Genomic DNA, 21,473 nt, shown 5'->3' on the forward strand with positions numbered 1-21,473 from the left:
GTCGTGGAGAAATTTGATTTTGAAAAGGGCATAAAAATAAATGCAAAAGTCAATGCACGGCAATTACACAAAAACTCGAGAAAACCTGATTTCAGTCCTATCTCAGAAATAAGCGTTTGGACTCTCAGAAATAAGCGTTGATGTTTTACGTTTTTCGTTACGTACGGTGCCTCAGTGCGATTAGCCAAACTGCTACTCGATGATGCTAACAACTCATTTTCGATGTTCTGTTAATGAAAAAGACGGAATAAAGAGAAAACTCTGTTATTGGCAATCAAGGTGATTAAAGTTTTTAAAAAAAGTATTAGAAGTTTGATTTAATCTCAAATCTCAATTTGATCCCAGAAGTACTAAATTGAGAACGAGTCTTTGCTGATTGCTGTTCAACCATTTTTACATTCGGACAAAGTGCTTGCTCTCAATGAAAATTAAATTTCTTAACTTTTCTGGTTCGATATGAGATAGATTTATAATTTTTAAAGTGTTCAGGTTTTTTTTTAACATTTAACCATTAATAGAAAGATCTCATATTATTTTTTCTCTGTTTATCAAGGCCCAAAAAAAAACTAAAACGAGCTGAATTTTTATGAAAATTTAGATTAACACTGGTGAAAGACGGGTTAAAAATTCATAAAAATGTCTTAAGTTTGACTGAATTTTTGTCGCACAGTTTTTTTTTGTATTTCTGTACTATATGGAGACTTTGGCAAAAATATAAGATATCTTTTTTCAGAGATGTCCTCGAGAAAACTGCTGATTATTGTAAAAGATCAAGTTTTGACCAAAGTTTTATTTAATCTTTTTCACAAAAAATTGGGCTAAGTTGCCTGAACTTCTCGGTAAAAAAGGTTGACAATTTTTTATTCAAAAAAGCAGAACTCCCGAAATTTTTTTGCAGTGAAATTGTGGACGTAGAGAACTTCACGTTGATGCCACACATGCTAGCCTGAGATGCCCTCAAAAATTCAAAAATTGGCTGAACAAAAAAAAGAGCTAGCATAAATTTCTTCCAGTTTTCCCAAAAATTGTGGAAACAAAAGAGATAAAGGATCGCCAGTTAACATTTAGTTTTTAGAGTGGTTTCCAATAGTATTTAGCCAGATAATTTTTGTGGAACTGCTCTGAGACAAAAATGGTTGTGCAAAATTAGAGTTGCAACCGGCTGCGCAGCTGGCACTTTTAAGGACTCCACCAGAAAAAAACTGATACAAGATGGAGCTCTAAATATAAATTGAAACTCAGAATTGAATCTCATGAAGAGAATTTCGAGGACCTCTCTCAGAGGCGAGTCATTTTATATTTAGGGTTGTAATGGGTGCATTCAAATAGAGACTGCATTTCGAAGACTTTTGTTGATAGCACTCCGAAGCGAACTTAGTTATTTAAAAAAGACTGCGATAGTATAAGAATAGACGGTTATTACCAATGATGGGTTAGCTAGAAGTAGTTCAACCCGTTAACAGGTATTGGATGTTCAAGACGGGCTGTCTTTGGTGCTATATTGTTTTAAATTGATGTAAGAGTTGGGACTGGAAAGGGTAAAATCTTTTGAAGTTATACACTAAAAAAAATCAGATAAATTTAACTGAAAAAACAACCTAACTTACCTTAAACGTTCACGTTGTTTTGTGTTATACCTGAACTTGCCTTAATTTACCTCAAATTTACCTGAAAAATTAAGGGGCACCAGAGCTGTTACCTGAATATATCTTAAATTTACTTGAAAACATCGGTGAACAGTTAGGGTAAAATAACCTTTAAGGTGTTTTTAAGGTAGTTAATGTTTATCAGGTAAAATTTCATGTAGCGCCCCATTAATATTTCATGTATATTTCAGGTAAAAATTTTATGAAATTAAGGTAACTTACCGTTTATTAAAAACTTGCAATTATGGGAACGTTACAAAAAAAGTTTAAGTTAATTTTACCTTTACAAGGTTAAGGTATATTTTTACCTTAACTTTGACCTAACAACAGTTGATCGCCGTTCAGGTAATTCACATTAACTTTAATTAGTGTATAGGTAATAAATTCAAGCCCATTCAAATTTTTGGCTTCCTTGTGATAGAACCCTCCCATTGCTGTCACATGTTTCAAGTTTCGGGAAAAACGGAAGTGGTTTAGGTTCGTTCAGTGATACAAATACTTACAAAAATGCAATGAATAGATAGCTTCTTTGTGTTACAATAACATTATTCAGTATAAATTGCTGCTAATTGAATGTTAACTGTAGCTGAGAGGGGGTACATTGAATAGGGTTTACATGGTTCAAATTAACAAAAACAACCGGACTTAACCCTTATGTTAGAAGGTTGAGAAAGCACAACCTTGTGTAAATTGTGCATTATAAAAGCATGACATATATTGGCGTTAAACTCTACTTGATAAACTTCTACTTGGCTAAAGAAATGAAGCTTCGAGGAACCAGAAAGAGCAAGAAAACGGGTTTTAGCAGTTGCTCAAGCTCTAGAGCTTACAATTAGTTGAGAACTGGTCATTCTTCACATTGGTTTCTCAGACCCATTTAGACCCGCCTAATTAGACCACCCAACATTTAATAAGCGAGATTATGTGTTCAGTAATAGCCGCTATCAGACCCTCAACGGCTACTAATTAGGCGTTCTCCTTTTTAAAAATCCAAAATCGTTTTGAATGATGATCTGTTTTTTTGTTGGATGTGCTCACACATAACTCAAAGATTTAAGATTTCAAAACACTGCTCAATGATATTTGATACCGCAAAACGCTGCTTAATTGAGAAGGCCTAATTTAATAGTGAAAAGGTCATTTTTTGGAGTTTTAGGGACCAAAAGGGTGCAGTTTTTTCACTTTTTCTCAATTCAACATTTTTTGGGCTTTTGTTAGATATATAAACGATGGTTATTTACATATAGTGGAAACCTTTTGCAAGCCAAAAACGTTCTCATCTCTGTTTTTAGGACTATGTATTCGTGTTGCCATTATAATTATAAGAAATTATAGTAAATTTTGCAAATTTCTTCAGTTTTTTATAAGTTTGGTCGTTTGTTGAGGTTTTTTTTTATTTTAAGGGGTGAAAAGATTTTTTTAGAGCTGGATGATAGTTTGCTTAACAGTTTGTGATGACGTTCAGAAGATTGAGTTTTTGAATATCACGATTTCCAGCTACTATTCAGTAAAGTTTGAGTTTTATTTCTACTTTCTTGAAATTTTTTGCCGTTCTACAAGTTTATTAACTCTGGGAACAAACCATAGTTCTAAACGCGCCAACTTATTCTCCTGAATGACTTACAAAAATACAAAAAAATGGTTTGAAGAGATCAAAATCAAGATTGTTTTCGACTTCTCAGAGAGATCGCCAAGTTATTACAAACTTCTGAAATTTGTTCCTCGTTTTGTTTATTGAGGTATATAGACCACAAAAACGTTCTTAGGTTTGACCATAGCAAGCTAGTCGATAGTTACTGTGATATTGAACTGGCTTTAGAGAATTTAATAGTATCAACTTTAACGATAATTGCACTATTTTCGTTTTTTTGTTGAATTTTGTTTGCCATTTTTTTTCAAATTTTCCAATTTATTATGACCACTATAATATCAAAGAGTTTTTCCTCCCAATAACGATCGCATTTTGTGAGAAAGTTGTTTTTGAGGACAACAAATTCAAGAGTTTGAACATTATTTGTTTTTTGTTGTCAAAGTTTTCCAATAATTTAAACTCATTTTTGTCGTTTTTTTCTCGATTTAAACTTTATTCTGTATAAGTTAGAGAGATAAGTTGATTCTCCTTTCATAAAATTCAACATTTAGAGTATTTTGCACTGATCTCATAATTTTAAAAAAACATATATAAGCATATTTTTGTCATTTTCAATTTCGCTGAACACCAGTCGTCATAAATTGAGCTGGGTAGTTTGTGCATTCAAATAAACATACAATTTCACGTTTCGAAGACTTTTACTCCAAAAAACTCGAGTGAATCAGAATGTTTTTTTTCATTTTTTCCGGTCTTTTTTGCTATTTATTGTTTGACGTGCATCTGCTTCACTCTAGTATTTCTTGCAATAAAATTTCGGGAAAATTTCTTACACCATTAATCCAATTGGCTAGTAGTCTCACATACTTCCTAAAGTAAGATAATGCGCAACGCTAACTTCCCAGATACACCAATTTAAAGTTGACGAACTCCATCCAGCTCTCAAGAGAAGAACAATGTTATTACGAAATCAAATTTTATTGTTAATTTTTCTCTCTCTAAGGTTTAAAGCAAATGCATACTCAATCATTGTTGAACAAACGTGAAACATCTTAAATTTAGCCCAATTTTTGGACAATGAAACATAGATGGAGTTTGTTAAATTCACTTCGAGGTGTCTGGTAAGTTAATTTTACGTATTATCTGAATTTCATAAATAGGCAAGAGCACTAGCCAAGGGGATGAATGGTGCAACACATTTGCAACAAAAATTGATTCCAAGAGTGATTAATGTTGCGTCAAAAATTGATTGTAAACTAGGTGGTGCTAACTTATTTTCGTCGTTTAGTTTAGTTTTAACTTTCCGTCATGTTTTTCGTTTTACATAAGTTACGATTTTCACTTTTGGCTCCTGACTGACCTCACTCGCTGTTTCAACTGAACAGATTTAATGTTTTTTTCAAGCGTTGAATTGCGCAATATATTGAATAAAATCAAAGCAAATGAAGAAAATGAAAAAAAAAACAAATGTTATCAAACGATAGAGCCCAGCCATTGAGTCATAGTGAAATAGGTTATCAAAGTTAATTAGCGCGATCGCTCGCTGGTATTAGTTTGAAAAGTTATAACCTTCAGTTTACAAGCCGAATTAAGCATAATTTTAGAACCTAACTGAAGCTGCGCGTTAATTTAGGAAACGCTTTGACACTTAGATAGAAATTTTGTCAATATGTATATGCTCTTTTTTCTTTTAGTGGCTCAATCCCGATGTGGGTCAAGAGGGCCAGCGGCCGCATTTTTCGGCAATTTTCCGTTTCTGTTACAAATATGCAAATAAAAAGATCTGGATTGTGAAACGTATATCTTGAACCAAAAAAAAGATGGAGTGTAGAGAGACGTTTTTTTGCTCAGCTCCAAAATTTTAGCCCAGATTCTGAAAACGGACTGAGCCAATTCGCCCAGTACTCTTATAAGAAGTACTTCTACGACCCGGATGATCCTGAAATGGCGTTTCCCCCGGAATACATGTTGTGCAATGAGGAGGAGTTTCAGATTGATTCAGACTGGTTAATATATGAGTGCGGTGATCCCTTGAACATTCTGGAAGGGAGCTTCTGGTGCCGACAGGATCCTGTTCTTGAGTTTATACCGTACTTGTAAGTATTGCCCCCCTTTGACTATGACGCAGACCCCCCCCCAAAAAAAACACGTACTTCTACACCTTTATATAACTTTTGATATTAAAGTTTCAGATAGATAGTACCATATTTTATCAGACAATACGAAGCAATAACAATTATAAATTTTTAATTGCTTTTTATCACTCAATCTAATGAAAGTGTGACATTTTTGTTTTCTAGGGAGATCCGTTCAGAATGAGTGGGGATCTAGATTAGATCTAGACTAGGAAAATGCCATTTTCGACCGATAATAGCCATGAAAAGACTGAACTGACTTCAGCGAGTGTCTAGAATTTAGCTTGACAATATTCGTCACGCTAGGCAATCTATATACCAAAATATATTTTTCTAAAATTTATTTCAGTAACTCGGCCACTGCCAGTCTCATGGCCGGAACGAAAAAAGAAGAGAAGAAAACGCAAAAATTATATTATAGGATCTCAAAAGTCAATTTTTAAATCCAATTGAGAAAATGAGAAATATCCGACAAATTTTTAGCAGTAACATACTTCTACCCATAAAAAGATTCTTTATTGACCCATGGATTATACCGACCCAAGAAAAAAAGAGGCCTATCTGAACAATTTTGTTTTTATAAGTTAACCCATGAACAGGATTTTTCTTGGGTTCATTTCTTTCGTTTTTTTCAGTAGAACGGAGATATCTTGAAATGAGCAAAACATTTCAAAATTGGTTTACAAAAAGTAAAGCAGTTTCTCAAGCAACTTTACCAAGAAACCATTAAGTTTTGCCGATGAACAAAAAGAAAGCAAAACTAGTTAGTTAAGCATTCATAGGAAAAAATGATAGCAAAAACGGATTGCAACATGTCGATAAGATGCAGAAAGCTTTCAAAAAATGTTTTTGCAGAAAACACTGAGAAAAATAGAAAAAAACAACAAATGTAAACAAAAATCGCATTAAAAACAAAACATCTGCATATGAAAAGCAACACAATAGATCAAGATTTTTTGAAAATATAATGTCTCGTAGTTAATGAAATTAACTGTAAACTGAAAAGCTAACTGAACTTGAAAATAAAAACTTAGAATGAGAAGAAATGAGATCTCTCTAGTCTACTTTAAAAAGGTTTCATTAGAAAAGCGATAGATCTAACCGGCGTTTCAATGTTACGTTTTAAGAGTCAATTAGTTTTTTTTATTTAATTTTTTTTCTCACTTAAAGACTGATTTACAGCCATAAAAACATTAGCAATCAATTAAAATCATTTTGTTTTTAATTGACCATTTTTTTGTGGAAACCAGATAAAATTTTCAGCAGAGCGACTAAATGATAAGACAATCAAGAAAAAAACATAAACAACAAAAAATATAACTTTCAGGAATACACATAGTAATAAAGCAAAGAAGGCCAGAAATGATCAATTGAAACCTTGTGTAGGTTCTCTCTAGACAAACAATTTTCTTTAACCTTCAACAAAATTCTTGAATGAGTGCCGCCAATTATGGTCTTTGTATAAGTTCATAAAAATAATAGAAAAAGTATGATAAGACAAAACTCATAAATATTCAGAGATATTCTAAACATTTCGAAAAAACACAGTGTTAAAGTCATGAAAAATTGACAAAGGATCTGTAGTTGCTTTCAGCACTAGCATTTTTGCACAATTGGAACACAAAAATCAACTTTCCAATCGTTCGTTAAAAATTTAATGGAAAAAGAACAAAGAAAATTTAATATGCCGCATGCGAGACAACATTTCTGAAAAATCTCTCAAAAAAACTGTAGAGACAACAATTCTATGCTTCGCTTCAAACGGAGATAGAAACATTTAAGGTTGAGATCTAATAACGCGCGTTACTGGTAACTTTACATTGACAACAAAAACTAAAAAAGGACATATTTTGAAAAAAGTGACACCCAAACTGATTTTAAAAATTGATCGCAAAGGGCCACATTTAACTATGGAATCCTGAAAATGAGCAGATTTCAAAGTATTCTAGCAAAATAAAAAAAAAACTTAACAAAAAATTTTAAAAAGTGAACAAAGATAGTGAAAGTCACGCGATGTTCATAAGAGTCATAACCAGGTTGACTCCTCACAGAAAGCAAAACAACTGTAATTAAACATTCTCTGCTTGACGGGCTTTCCAGCAATATTAATGACTACTCCCTATGATGAAAATATTGGTTGACTAATAATGAAAAAACAAAAAAGAATAGTTGAGCATATATATCATCCCACAACTAGAGTGGGTGAGTTCGGGGTGTACATTTCCTTCCTGAACTTTAAGGTAGATTTTCGTAGTAACGGTCAAAACAGGGTTGTAGCATTTCGTTTTCATCAGTCAACTTGGTTTTACACTTTTTGTTTTTAGCGGAAAAGAAATGTATCAATTTGCGGTGGCTTTCTATCATCGCAGAATAAAATGGAAAGAAGTTTCAATGCCAGCTGACTTGTGCTACGTCAGAGCTCTTGGCCAACAAATACAGGCATCTCCAGGTAAAACAACATTATCAGTCAAAAATGGTCATTTTTGGGGGATCTGATTTTTTTCATCCGGTAGTCCTGGTAGATGACATTTTGCCGTATTTTTACCTGGTGTTTATTAACCGTTATTTTTGGAACTTTTGTAGCCATTTTATGTCCTTTTTTTCAAAGACGCTTAAAATGAAAAAAAAATGAATGAGCTCTCGCTTCGTCGAAATCTTTCAAGAACCCCCCCCCCTTGGTACCTAGTACAGAATCCCCCCAACCTTTTGTGCTACACTTTACCACAATATTACTTGACCTACAGTTTAGACAGCTGAATACTAGTTTAAGCGCAATTGCGGACCGCTGTTCATGGCCATGCCTCTCATGCGCAGTGGGATGTAATCCGGAAATCGCGGGTCGGTTATCGTGGCGAAGCCGATATCGATCTCTACCCTGAAATCGATCTCTACCCTGATTTTACTAAACATAGCAACCACAAAATTTTACCATCTACACAAGACCTTCAAGTTTCCAACACAAAAATTTTTGACTAGTGAAATCATTTCGAAGAAAATTTATGGACTCAAAACGGTGCACCAAAAACTATTCGTTAAACATCAATTTAGTATTCAATACAACTAAAAACCTGGCATATAAAATCGATGGATTAATTGAAGAATATTTCGCAAACTAAATTTAAATGGTCTCAATTTAGATTAGGAAGAACAAACGAAAAAATTAACAATTAAACAAAATATCAATTCAAAACCGTTGAACACATATTTTGACAACACAGGAAGTACAGATCCTCAAAGTGTTAGTTTTGAGCATACTGAACTGACAGAAGAACAATTTCCCTTAAGTTTCTCTCTTGTTAAAATATCGCAAACGCTACGCTACCTCTAAAAGTGATACCTGTAAATTTAAGGCAGAACTCATTTTTCCACTTAAAGCAACTGCAGTATTACAGTATTATAAAAATTTTCTCAATTGCTGATATGAACGGCATTAACAACAAGGTGCCATTAGATAAACTATTTCAGCCCCGAAAAAATTGTGTAATCGCGGTTCGACAATACTGTTCTAAACGTCATTTTTTATTCTACCTAATTTGGATCAGTCGTTTTTCAGCTTTCATGACCACTCGCGTTCACGCTTCTAGATGACGTATTCATCTAGAATGGCAAAACTATGTCGGTTATTGAAAAATCTTAAGTAGAGACACCAGATACTGGTAACAAAAAATATAAAGGTCGATCCAGAAAAAATCATTTTTCCTTTTTAAATCAGTGATTTTTTGCGCCCTCCAAAAAATATTACCATACCTACCTTATAAGTAAAAAGAATATGTTTTTCTTACATTTATTCTAAAAACAATTTGATGTTGAAGTTAACTTAAGTTTATCTGCAATTCAATTCACTTTATGTAGACTCCAAAACTACACTAGATCTTTGTCAGAATAGAAAAACAGTTAAGTAATGGCACTTTCTGTTTAGCTATAGCAAAAACGAAGGAAACTTTTGTATCTTATGCGACGCTCCCAACTACGGTATAGGTGCAACCCTGTTACAAAAATACTGTTTTAAAAAATAGAAACTAATTTCTGCAATTTTTTTTTTGGTTCTCCATACTAGAACTTAGACTATCAATCGTCCCTAAAGAATTTTTAGTAACTATTTACGCACTTTCAGAAGAAACAAATTTTTCTCTTCCAGATGTTTTCAGAAGATACCTCACATCTACTACGCACGAAAAACACTTAGACGTAGAAAAACAAAAGCAATAAAAAATTTCATCGACTCATAATCAGCAAACTTCTCCATTACTTTACACCTTTTCTGTTCCATCAAGATATATTACCAGTAAAAGTTTAGAACCTCAACAAAAATTTACACTTTCGCATTTACCTTAGAATAGGAGATAACAATTCCAAGGTACAACTTGAAAAATTCCAATTTCTACCAGTATCCTAAGAGCAATGTACTCAGAAAGCACAAACAGTTAAGCCGTCAAATAGCCACAATATCGAATAGCTTTTTGAAAAATCAAAATTGCACCTATTGTATATCCTGTTATATATCACAGAGATGTTACACTGAATACAGAATCCTACGGAACACTATGCACAACTATTTAACGCTATTATATTTTTGCTCTCAGCAGCAGAAGATTATGTACTAATAGAGCTCATTTTTACATTATGTCTTTCTTAAGAAAACAGAGATAATAGAACAATTTTTTGAAACCGAACAACAACACAAGCATGCCAAATTTAACACCAGAATTTTTATGAATATGCTTCCAGTACACCGCCTATCAAAATGCGAGCTAATAAAGGACTTGTACTTTCCTTTCGCTGTTTCGATTATCTCAGCACCAATGTAACGAAAAATCTTTTTTATTTCGTACAAGAAAACAAATCGCACAAAAACAATTTGCCACTCTTGCTACAGTTGACCGCCTTTTGGGAACCACACTCTCAATTTCTCAAGGGTAGAAACTAGATAGATTCCAGATAGGTGCAGAAACTATTCGAACGTATAAATAGAATACTTCTTTCCAAATTCTAAAACATTTGTAGCCCTCCTAAAAAAAGATTGCCGATATTGCCAAAATACCAAGTATATGCCAAACTTTTTAGCGTCCCCCCAACTGCTTTTTTGTGAAGTTTGTCTCAAAAATCTTTTAACAGAAAAATATATGAATCGGGATATGAAACTCTCTAGTCTTTCTATCTCCCTCTCAACTCAGTTCTTTCTTTGAGCTCTCTTTTTGAAAACCTCCATCTCTCTCCATCTCTCTCTTGCTCTACAATTCTTTTGTCAAAATAAATCGTTTTCAACTTCTGCTTTTCTAAATTCTCTTTCAATGAATAAAATCTTATTCTTTCTCAAACTCTTTACTCTTTCTGTCTCTAAAATTTTTCCCACTCTTCCCTCCAAGTTCAAAAATTTTCAATCTAAACTATGACAGCACAGACTTCTGCATATCAAACATTTCTATTCTCTACCTTGCTTTTCTTCATTTCCAAACACTTGAAAAAGCGAAAACGACGAATTAGCCTCTCAACATTTCTGATTTTCACTTCGAAAGAGCACAGCCTCTACAAATCAATTTCCATGCCTCGATCAGTCGCAGCAGCGTATCCCCTCAGAACAGTTTTTCGGTCAAAGTCACTGATAAAAAACATCACCTCTTTAGACATACTCCAGACCTGCAAATTCCTCACAACATTAATTCGAATTACTGTATAAAAACTCCCTGAGCAGAATCTTCGAGATATTTTTTAGGTATTCAGACAGGAGAAATCTGATTTTACAAAAACTGTCTTCAAGGGTTTGAAGGGTTTTCTTTAGTAGAAAATTTCATAACGAAGCCATGGCACTTTTCTACTTCCTAAAATAAGGCAACATCAAAATTTTTTGAACAATTATATAGAGATCATGTCTATACACTTAATCTGGACACCATCCCATCTTCACAAAAGGTTAACTACTTTAAAGATTCTTAAATGACCAACACTGTCCCCCATGAAGAGTCTTGCGCATACACAATTTTCTCATTGGGTCAAAAATAACACAATTATCAAACCATTAGGAACAGTTTCTCCTGATTTTTTTTATTCACTTCCACTTTTATTAATTTATTAATTTAACTTTTGTTTAACTATTGAACAAAATAATTATTACAATTACGGCCTCTTTTTTTCCTGCGAACACAAATGCTAATGTGCTTCTAGCTCCAGCCACAAAAGCGCCGACGGGTTCAAACAACCAAAACACAAAAGCACAAGAATCACAAGAACAATCCTACTTCATCGTTACTCCCTCCCAATCTACATATTGGCCTCGTCCTATTGAATACTCTCCCCACCACAATCAATAACCCTTTATCTGCTCCACTAGCCTCACGAAAATATAAACCCACAAAAATTAGCTCTATAAGGACGTTGTCAAATAGGAAACACATCTTTGCGCAAACTTCTCTAAAACCAGCTCCATCAAGGGCACAACAGTCTCATTTGCCAAATTTTTCAAATTCTCCTAACTTTACTTTACTATAATAAATTACTATAGTAATTTATTATCACAGCAAAAACGCAAAGATAACAATTGCCTGAAATTTTCAACAGCTTCTATACAGTTAAAAAAACAGAAAACATTAGCTTAGTTGTTCTCTCGAACGAGTTGTCAGACAACCCTTTTAGTCCTCCTCAAGGAACAAGTACCCATTTAGAGAGTATACGCTTTTAAGCAAATGGGTATCAATCATTTAATTGAATAAAATTTACCCCTCCTTCTACAGATGAACAATTTTTAGTTTCCATGGTACACATTCATTACTCAATCTTAGCTCGAAAACAAGAGCCTCTAACAAAGATAAAAAACAAAGACACAATTGGTGTTTATCTTACTCTAACGTTAGAAGTAGACCGAATATTATACACGTTCAATTTGGATAGCAAAATTTTACCTAAAATTTATAGTGCAAACGCATCGAGTGCAAGATATTCTCATATGAACAAAAAATAGCTCTCAATTTAAATCATAGTTGAACAAGAAAATCTCATATCCAACCTCAACAAACCGCTCCATCTATCTCTCAGTTGAACGCAAATCACTGGAAGTTCAGTGATCAAGAAATAAAAAATAAGTTTGATTGATATACAAAAACTCTTTGTATTCTACAATTCTCACTCAGGATTATCATACCCATGTCCACTTCAAATTTACAAAATTTCTTACTTATTAATTTATTTCGCACATAGCTCCAATAATGCAACCAGTCAAATCTGATCAAGAAAATAATTCTACGCCTTAACCAAGATTATTAGCCCTCATACCCCAGACATGCCAATTCCTCACAACAATGACTCGAAATACTGTATGAAAATTCCTTCCCAAGAATCTTTGAGATTTATTTTCGGTTTTCAGACGAGACAATTCTGATTTTTTCAAGAAAACTGTCTTAAACCTAGATCACATTTTGTGGTTCAGAATATTGTTGCGGATTTGTTTTCTTCGCTAGAGTTTTCCATAACAAAGCAGTCGCAAATTTCTACTTCTCAATCAGTTTACATCAAAATATTATGAATTATTATGTACAGTGTTGCGGCTGCTGAAGAATGTCAGCGAAACCGATATATTACAGCCTGAATCTCGAGTTTTACGCCGGCCTGGTTCTTCACAGGGTTCGATTGACTAACAATCTCGAAGAAAAATTTAATCGCTCGGACGTATTAAAAGACTGTTATTTTAAATTTGCTGATTGAAGTAAAGGAAATCCTTAGTGATAGTCTATGTTTAATCTCGTGCTGAAGATTGTAAGGCTTCAGCCAGTAGCTAGTATTGTTGCTATCTTCTCGTCAAGTAAGCTCAACTAATTTAAAACTCGCAAGATCTTAACATCTAACAAAACTTAGCAAAAAGACTAAAGTTGTTAAAGTATCAATATTTAATCTATTTTGAGAGCCAACTGCTCTGTATAACAGTTTCTAATGGTTGTAAATACAATTCAGTTTAACAATTCAAATAATTGGGTTAAAGTTAATAATCAAATATTTATCAATTATAGCATCATTGCCACTTGTTTCTGATTGGTTAATTAGGAAAATGATTTAGGTCCCTGTTTACATAATAAATGTCAAAGTACTGCAATAACTTTTTTGATTGACATAAGCACAGATGTTTATTACGTGGCTGTAAAGGCCTCGAATATACGGTATTTGACCTTTAATGATCACCTGAAGTATCATTTAAAAAAAAACGATTTGTGGGTCTAATGCGATAACGTTCGTTGTGTCCATGAGTAGCTTAGAAGTAACCCTAGCCGTGTGCCATCACCTCGGGTTGCTCAGATTTTCCCTTCCAAAAGTCGGGGTTTGTACAAAATTTCGGTTCTTATTTTTTTTCAGTTTCAGACGATATTTGTTGCTAGTTCACTTTCGTCCTGATTTCGCACATGTTCTTTTGACCACTTCGATCTCTGGTTCCATTGTGGAAGATATTCACGAGTCCATCTTTTCCAGATCATGTCGGCATATGCTTGAGCCGTTTTGAATGATTTTTTCAGGTCATGGTAGCTTTCACTGGATGGCAAGAATGGTGCACTCACGTTCTCTTGTCCTAGCAAGAAATATTTTGGTGTGAGTGCCGTCAAGTCTTCAGGGTTGTCACTTACTGCTGTCAGGGGTCTTCCATTGAGATTCTGCTCTACAAGACACATTGTTGTGCTCAGTACCTCGTCGGTGAGGCTTCGGTTGTCCAAGATTGCAATCATGACTTTCTTGCAATTTTGAACCAGTCTTTCCCAGATTCCACCAAAAAGTGGGGCTCCAGGAGGATTGAATTTCCAAACAACCTTTTTCTGTGCTAAGTCACTCCCTATTTTTGCTTTGTCCCACTCGTTCATGATTGCTTTCAGCTCATTGGCTGCTCCAACGAAGTTTGTTCCATTGTTACTGATGATGGTGTTCGGGTAGCCACAACTTGCAACGAATCTTGTCACTGCAGCTAGACATGATTCAGTGACCCATCAGTTTGCCACTTCAATGTGTACTGCTCTGGTTGTCAGGAAAGTAAAGAAGCAGCACCATCTCTTCGTGGTACGTCGTAGGAAGTTGACTTCGAAGGGTTCGAAGTAGTCAACGCCGGTATGAGTGAATGGTAGCACATGTTCATCAAGTCGTTCTCGGGGTAGATCCGCCATCGGAGGACGAATTGGGCTGGCGTTTCTGTGTCTGCATTTGATACATCTCGACTTGATTTTTCATAATGCGTTTCTCAATCCAGCAATCCAGAATTCTTGTTGAAGAATGTTTCTCACACATTCTGTGACCTCGTTTAGGTTGTTACGAAGCGCTCTCTCCCACAGAAGTTGTACGACTGGATGTTTTGCTGTCAATAGCATTGAATGGTTTGCACTGTAATCAATTTTTGAATACTTCAGTCGGCCTTTCAATCTAATTGTTCCCTCTTCCTCTACAAAGAATGTCAATTTGGCAATATCGACTTTGAAACATTCGGAATAGTTTCGGTTTGAACAAATCGATGCAGTATTTTTAGATTGATGGAGTTCTTCCGCTTTGAGGGGTCCCTTCTACTTCGTCTTGAAACTCATGCAGTAGGCAATGAAGTTTCTAATTCTGTTGAAGCTACTGTATCGTCTCCAGTTAAATAAATGGTCTAGTTCATTTTTTGTGGCTAAACAACTAGTAACTTGCTCAGCTTCAGCTTCGTTCACTTGGCACCACAGCTTTGACAAATTTTCTTCATCTGTCTGGAGCCATGACGGCCCGTTTAACCACCCGGACTCATTGAGGCCTTCGATGGACATCCCACTTGTGCCAATGTGATTTTTCAAATATTTCTGCTGCCCTGTTGGTAAAAAACACTTGCTGTTTTTTGAGAGCCACGATGCACATCGCTTCTTCTGACAAGTCTGTAAAAATTTCTAGTCTCAAATTTGAACAACCGTTTTAAAATAAAGTCGATTTATCGACATCGTCCTTATTTTTCTCAACTCAGAGCACCAATCACTGAGCAGTTTTGAGTGTTCTGCTGACAACTCTTTGTCCCATGCTTGTCCCAATGCTGCCCAAATGCTTTTGAGTAGAAATCGCATTCTTATCGTGAAGGTGAGCACATCCCAATTGGAGCGAACACTGCCCAGACAAAGGATAGGCCAATTCTCTGAGTTGTTTTTGCTGGAAATTCTTGTTCAGTTCAACGACAGACTATGAGACTATCTGTGTCTACATTCCAGTTCATTCCAACTATTGAGGATGATTGTGGCTTGGCCTCGAAATTTTTCAAAATTTTCGTTGATCTGTCTGCATCTGGCATTTGTGACTTGACTTCTTCATCACTCGTTATCCATTTTGTCTAATTGAATCCACCTTTGCTGAAGATCTCTCTGACTTTCTGGTAGATTTCAATCGCTTCCTTGGGTTTTCTGACTGATTTGAGTCGTTCATGTAGAAGTTTCGCTGGACAGCTTTGAAAAGATTTTCGTCGTCTTTCACGTTATCTTTCGCCACTTGAAGCAAAGCGTAATTTGCACAAGTTGGTGAGCTCTTCCTCCCATAAACGTGTCGTGTATACTCGTAGACTTCTATCCTCTGCTCTATATCTTCTCGCCAGAGAAACTGTAAGCATCGGTTGTCATCGCTTGTGACAGCAACTTGCGATCAGACTCTGCAACAGGTCTGGTCCAGATAAACTCTTGTCGTTGAGGGCTATACCTTGGTACTTTGCTGCTGCGTTGCACACTGTTCTAACTTTCTCGGGTTTGTGAGGGTTGATGACAGGATGATGTGGCAAGTACCACTGAAGCTAGTCTCTGGTTTCGTTCAGTCCAACTTGTTGAACTTTGCGGACATAACCAGCTTTTACGTCAGTGTCAATGGTTTCCTGATAACGCTTTCGCAACATATCATCTTTCTGTAGGCGTCGTTCTAGGGACTTGAGCTGCCCCATAGCAGGGTAGAAGTTATTTGGTAACTTCACTTCATCTTTTCGCCAGAGAAGTCCAACTTCGTATCTTTCACCTTTGAATCGAGTTGCTTGCTCCAATGTTTTGATTTCTCTCTGCTCATCCCTCGAATGACCGGTGACATCACAGTTTGAGGCGTAGGAACCTATGTCCCACCATTTACTCAACTGACTTGCTAACTTGTCCTCTGATACTGAAGTTGCTGTTGTAGCAAGGGTTGCTGCTTGCTTTGCTGGTTGGGGACGACTTAAAGCCCACCCTATTTTCAATTTCACTGCCCATGGTGCAGTTTTGTCGTCTGACTTCTTGAATTCTAATGGGCGATGAATGTCGTAGCAGACTTGTCCAAGAATTATGCAGACTTGTCCGCTCAGATTGTAGCTCTGATTCGGCGATTTCTCCAGATGTGGGTGGTGATTTTTGAACCCCTGCAGATCTACAATCTAGTCGCCCAACTACAGTTTCTCGTGAAAATAAAGTAGCACAGTTGTTAATGGTCGAGAATTCTCGTGTGCTGAAACCGCTATCGGCACTATTTCCCTCTTGAAATCTTGTGATCAGTGGGTTCCTGCTATTGACAAAGACGCTTTTCGGCCTTGCAGCTGCAGTGTAGATACATTTAACTTGTCCACGAATGAGATTGACCAGCACGCTCAGGCTGTGGTTTCCATTCACCAGTATTACACGCACTACAGGGAGTCCTCCTTGTGTGATCATTGTTGCTACTGCTGTCATAGCATCTGAGGCACTTGTTTTAGCCTCCTTCTTTTAGAAGTCACTGTGCCAAAGTTTGTTGAGTCTTCGTCCACAATGGGGTACGCTGCAAGTTGTGCTTTTGAAATCCTTTTTTCGATGGCCAGGTCTCAGGCAATTGAAACACAGTCTGATCTTCTGCACATGTTCTCGTCGCTCATTCAGCTTCATTGATTTGAATTTCTCGCAACTCCAAATGGCGTGCTGTCCATCTTTGAACGAATATTCTGAATATTTTGTTTTTGTGGAATAATCAGGGTTGGATGCAAAAGTTCTTGCTTTGGTTTCTCGCGGTTTTGAAGCTTGCAGTTGGGCTGGGCTAACAAGTCTTCATGCATGAAAGCAGTTGATTTCAACCCGTCTTTGAAAAAAATCAAGTTCGCTGCTAGTATTCGATGATCGCGTAGGTGTCGTAGCCACTGCTCTTTGAGCTGAAGAGAAAGTTTTCTGGTTACTGAACTCAGAACTCCCTCCAATTCCAGGTCATGTTGAAATCCGAGTCGAGTCAAAAAGTTAACTGTTTTTGTGACTACGTTTGAAAATCGAACAATGTTACTGGAGTCATTGTGTCTATCTGGAGGATGTGTGTATATCTTCTTGAGTTGAGATTCAACAATGACTCTCGATCTGCCAAATTTTTTGCAGAGAATGTCTCAGGCTTGATAATATGCCTGTGAACTGAAACCCAATCCAGAAATTGCAGCTTTTTTTCTTGACCAGTGAGGCTAATCTTCAGATACTCTATCTTCTCAGTATGCACATTGACATCAAAAAGTTCTGCCCACTCGAGCCACTCCAAGGGGTTTCCTGAGAAATCCGTTAGTTTAAGTTTTGGTAATCCTCTTGGGTCACCACTAGATCTCCCCAGATCACCCCAGATCTCGTCTATCCACTAAATTTGGACATTATCCCAGCTTCACACAACGTTAACTATTCTAAAGATTCATAAATGAGCTTTGCTGACTCCCATGAACAGTCATTTGCTAACACAGTTTTCTCCTTGTTTCAAAAAGTAACACACTTAGCGAACCATTAGGAATAATTTTTCCTGATTTTTTAGATCTCACCAATAAACTCAATGAGATCCCGTCAGAATCCCAGTTAGTATGCTTTTTCAAATCTTGCATTTGTAGTATTTTCATCTGAGCGCTTCCAAATTTTTTAATTTTAACTCTTGTTTAACTATTGAACAAGATAATCATTACAATTACGGCCTCTATTTTTCCTGCGAACAAACTCCCAACGTTCTTCCGGCTCCAGCCACAAAAGTGCCCGTGGGTTCAAACAACAAAAACTCAAAAGCATAAGAAACAGAAGAACAAAACTCCCTCCCAGTGTACAGACTGGCCTTGTCCTATTGGATACTCTCCCCCACTTTACACCACAATCAAAAGTCGTTTATCTGCTCCACTGGTCTCAACAAAATATTAAACACAAAGTTCTCAACTCACAAAAATTAGCTCCATAAGGACGTTCTCAAATAGGAAACACATCATTGGAGCAAAATCCTCTAATACCAGCTCTATGAAGGGCACAAACAGCTCAACTACTAAATTACCAAACTCTCTATTTTTACCATTACTATAAAAAATGTTACTGTCAAAACAAAAACAAAACGCCAGAAACATAACACACTGTCTCAACCTTTACGGACTCTTCTCAAGGAACAAGTGAAGTGCACATTTAGAGAGTATACACTGTTAAGCTAACGTGTATCATTCATTATTGGGTAAAATTTACACCTCTCGTTAAAGGTGAACACTTTTTAGTTTCAATGAAACACCCTCATTACTCAATCTTAGCTCTAACACAAGAGCATTTCATAAAAATAAAAAACAATGACGTAATTCATAACCATCATATTCTACCTTTGGAACTGGACATAACAAATATAATACCCCTACCCATTTAATTTGGATAGTAAAGTTTTAACTAAAATCTACAATGCAAACGGATCGAGTGCAAGATATTCTCAAATAAACAAAAATATCATTCTCAATGGAAATCATAGTTGAACAAGAAATTTTTATCTCCACCTTCAATTAACAGCTCCATCTATCTCTCGGTTGAACGCAAATCACTGGACGTTTACCGATCAAGAAAAACATCATAAGTCTGATCGATAAACAAAAACACTTTGTATTCTACAATCCTCACTCAGGATTATCATACACATGTCCACTTCAAATTTAACAAGATTTCATACTAATAAATTTTCAAACAGAGCTCCAAAAAAGCAACCAATCGCATTCGCTCAAATGTGATTCAGTTTTAAACGTTTATGTGATTAGTTTTACAAGCTTACAGAAGTTAGTGAACGCAAAATTAAAAGAGAGACATTGGAGAAGCTAGTGACAAGACGACCTGAGAAGTGAGAAGAAGTGGAGAAGCAGGCAACTGACGAAAGAGCAAGACGACGGAGTGAGACAAGAAGCAATAGCCCTTGCTTGGAGAGCATAAGGGGTGCCTTGAAGCCTTACCAGTAGCCTAGTAACTCGTCCTAAAAGTTGCTGGTGAGGTGAATTGGTGCATTTTTTGCTTTTTTCTTGGCAGAGGCTAGCTTAGTGGTTCCCTAGACAACTCCGGATTAGCAACCCGAAGCTTGTACAGCTCCACATAAGCTAGATCAACTCGATCTTTTTTGCACAACTCCCCATAAGACTTTTTTCAAAATATAGGATAAGTGTTTTTGCAACTTTCAATATAGAATAAAAGTTATTGCAACTTTTTAACGTTGTTGCAACTTTTGACTTTTTCAGAGCAATAAAAACTAAATTGAATTGTTTAGGTACATCTGACTACCGGGACGCCGGTTAATACGAATAAAAATTAACCCTCACTAAAACCTCCAAAAAAGAGCCCGAAACATGAAAAATTATTTGGACCGCGAATGCGTGCAGCCGCAAACAAGCACCCCTTTCCGTCCCCCCTCAAACGACCCATATGAACCGACCCTTTCCGAGGATAGCATATAATTGGGTCTAGAGATAGATATGGGCCCAAATCCACAAAATGAAAATGGTACCACTTTTTCTAAAACCCGAAAACGGGCCCTTGACGCAGGCGAAAAAACCGAAGCCGCTAGTAAACGCCCTAATGTAGAGCAACAAAAAAAGACAAATAATCCACGAATTGTTTACATTAATTTTGAAGGAGAGAGACCTCGACTAGCTATTTTTTCCAAAGCCAAGATCAAACCCACTAACCAACGAGACCCGGGCAGTGTAAGAGAAATGCCAATGAGAAATGGCTTCTCCATAAAACCTAAAAATAAAGAAGCATCGAAATTGCTTACACCAGAGAACTTCATACAGGAGTTTCAAAAGTACAAAGTAAAAGTTAACTCTAACAACAACAAAAGCCAAGAAAAAAATAACTCCGTGCTTTGTAATCACAAAACTTTTGCTAGATGTAAGCCTAAACACAATTAAAGAACAACTAGATGAACAAGGAACCAAATTTGAAAAAGTATTTAGGGTCAAAAGCAGCGTTACAAACCAAGAAACAAGACTAGTTAGAGTCCTTACTAAAGACGAAAACCAAGCAAATAAAAGCAATCAAAAATGGGATAGTACTGTCTCTACAAAAATTCAAATGTGAACCATCAAAACAACAACCAAAAGTAGTGCAATGTTTCAAATGCCAAGCACATGGTCACATAGCAGCAAACCGCGGTAACACGCATAGATGCCCAAAATGTGGTGGACACAACCACGTCAAAGATTGCAACCAAAATGAACCTTGCTGCGCAGAATGCAATGAAAAGCACAGCGCTGCCTATAAAGGTTGCCTAAAGTAAAAAGAAGCAAAACTAAAAGCACGCGCTGCGTCATATGCAGAGGCCCTCAAAAATAAACCAGATAACAAGGACAACAAAAGAGCAAAAAAATAGCAATTGATGCTCAAACACAAATCGAAAACAATCTCGAGAGCATGCTATCGAGTCACTTTACCAAACTAGAAAACAAAATTGAAAAATTAACGAAAATTGCAAATGAGCGACTTAGAATTAACCTCCAGAGTCAAATTCATCAATTAAACATAAACCTACAAAGTACAAAAAAAATAAAAGAAAAAACGAGAGAAATTGTTAGGAAAACAATCATGGAGGACGTCACAAAAGTGTTATGTGAAATGTTAAAAGACAAAAAAATAACAGTAGATGAGGTGAAAATGAGACACAAACTAAATAAACTCAGTGAGAATAAAACTAAAAACCAAAACACCCAGCAATAAGAGAAACAACTACTTGAAACAACTTCAACATCAAAACCGTTTAAAACAAAAAACAAAATGATTGAAAAACAGAAATCACAAAAAACACTTAGAGTCACGCAACTAAACTGTCACGGACTAAATAAAAACAAAATAGAAATTTTAAATAAATTGGAAAAAACCCAAGCTGACATAACTTGCCTAAACAAAATTAACTTAG

General features: G+C 35.9%; 1 protein-coding gene across 1 annotated transcript in view; it reads left to right on the forward strand.

Annotated features, from left to right (window-relative positions):
• The window catches only part of LOC142342466 (uncharacterized), a 152,251-nt gene that overhangs the window by 95,633 nt on the left and 35,145 nt on the right, over nt 1-21,473 (forward strand). Inside the window, exons 10-11 of the mRNA XM_075393805.1 lie at nt 5,100-5,330; nt 7,694-7,818. Of these exons, the coding sequence (XP_075249920.1) occupies nt 5,100-5,330; nt 7,694-7,818 (356 nt within the window). The remainder of the gene's footprint in view (nt 1-5,099; nt 5,331-7,693; nt 7,819-21,473) is intronic.

The sequence above is a fragment of the Convolutriloba macropyga genome, chromosome 7, assembly GCF_964194025.1.
Source record: "Convolutriloba macropyga chromosome 7, txConMacr16.3, whole genome shotgun sequence".
NCBI classification, from domain to species: Eukaryota; Metazoa; Xenacoelomorpha; order Acoela; family Convolutidae; genus Convolutriloba; species Convolutriloba macropyga.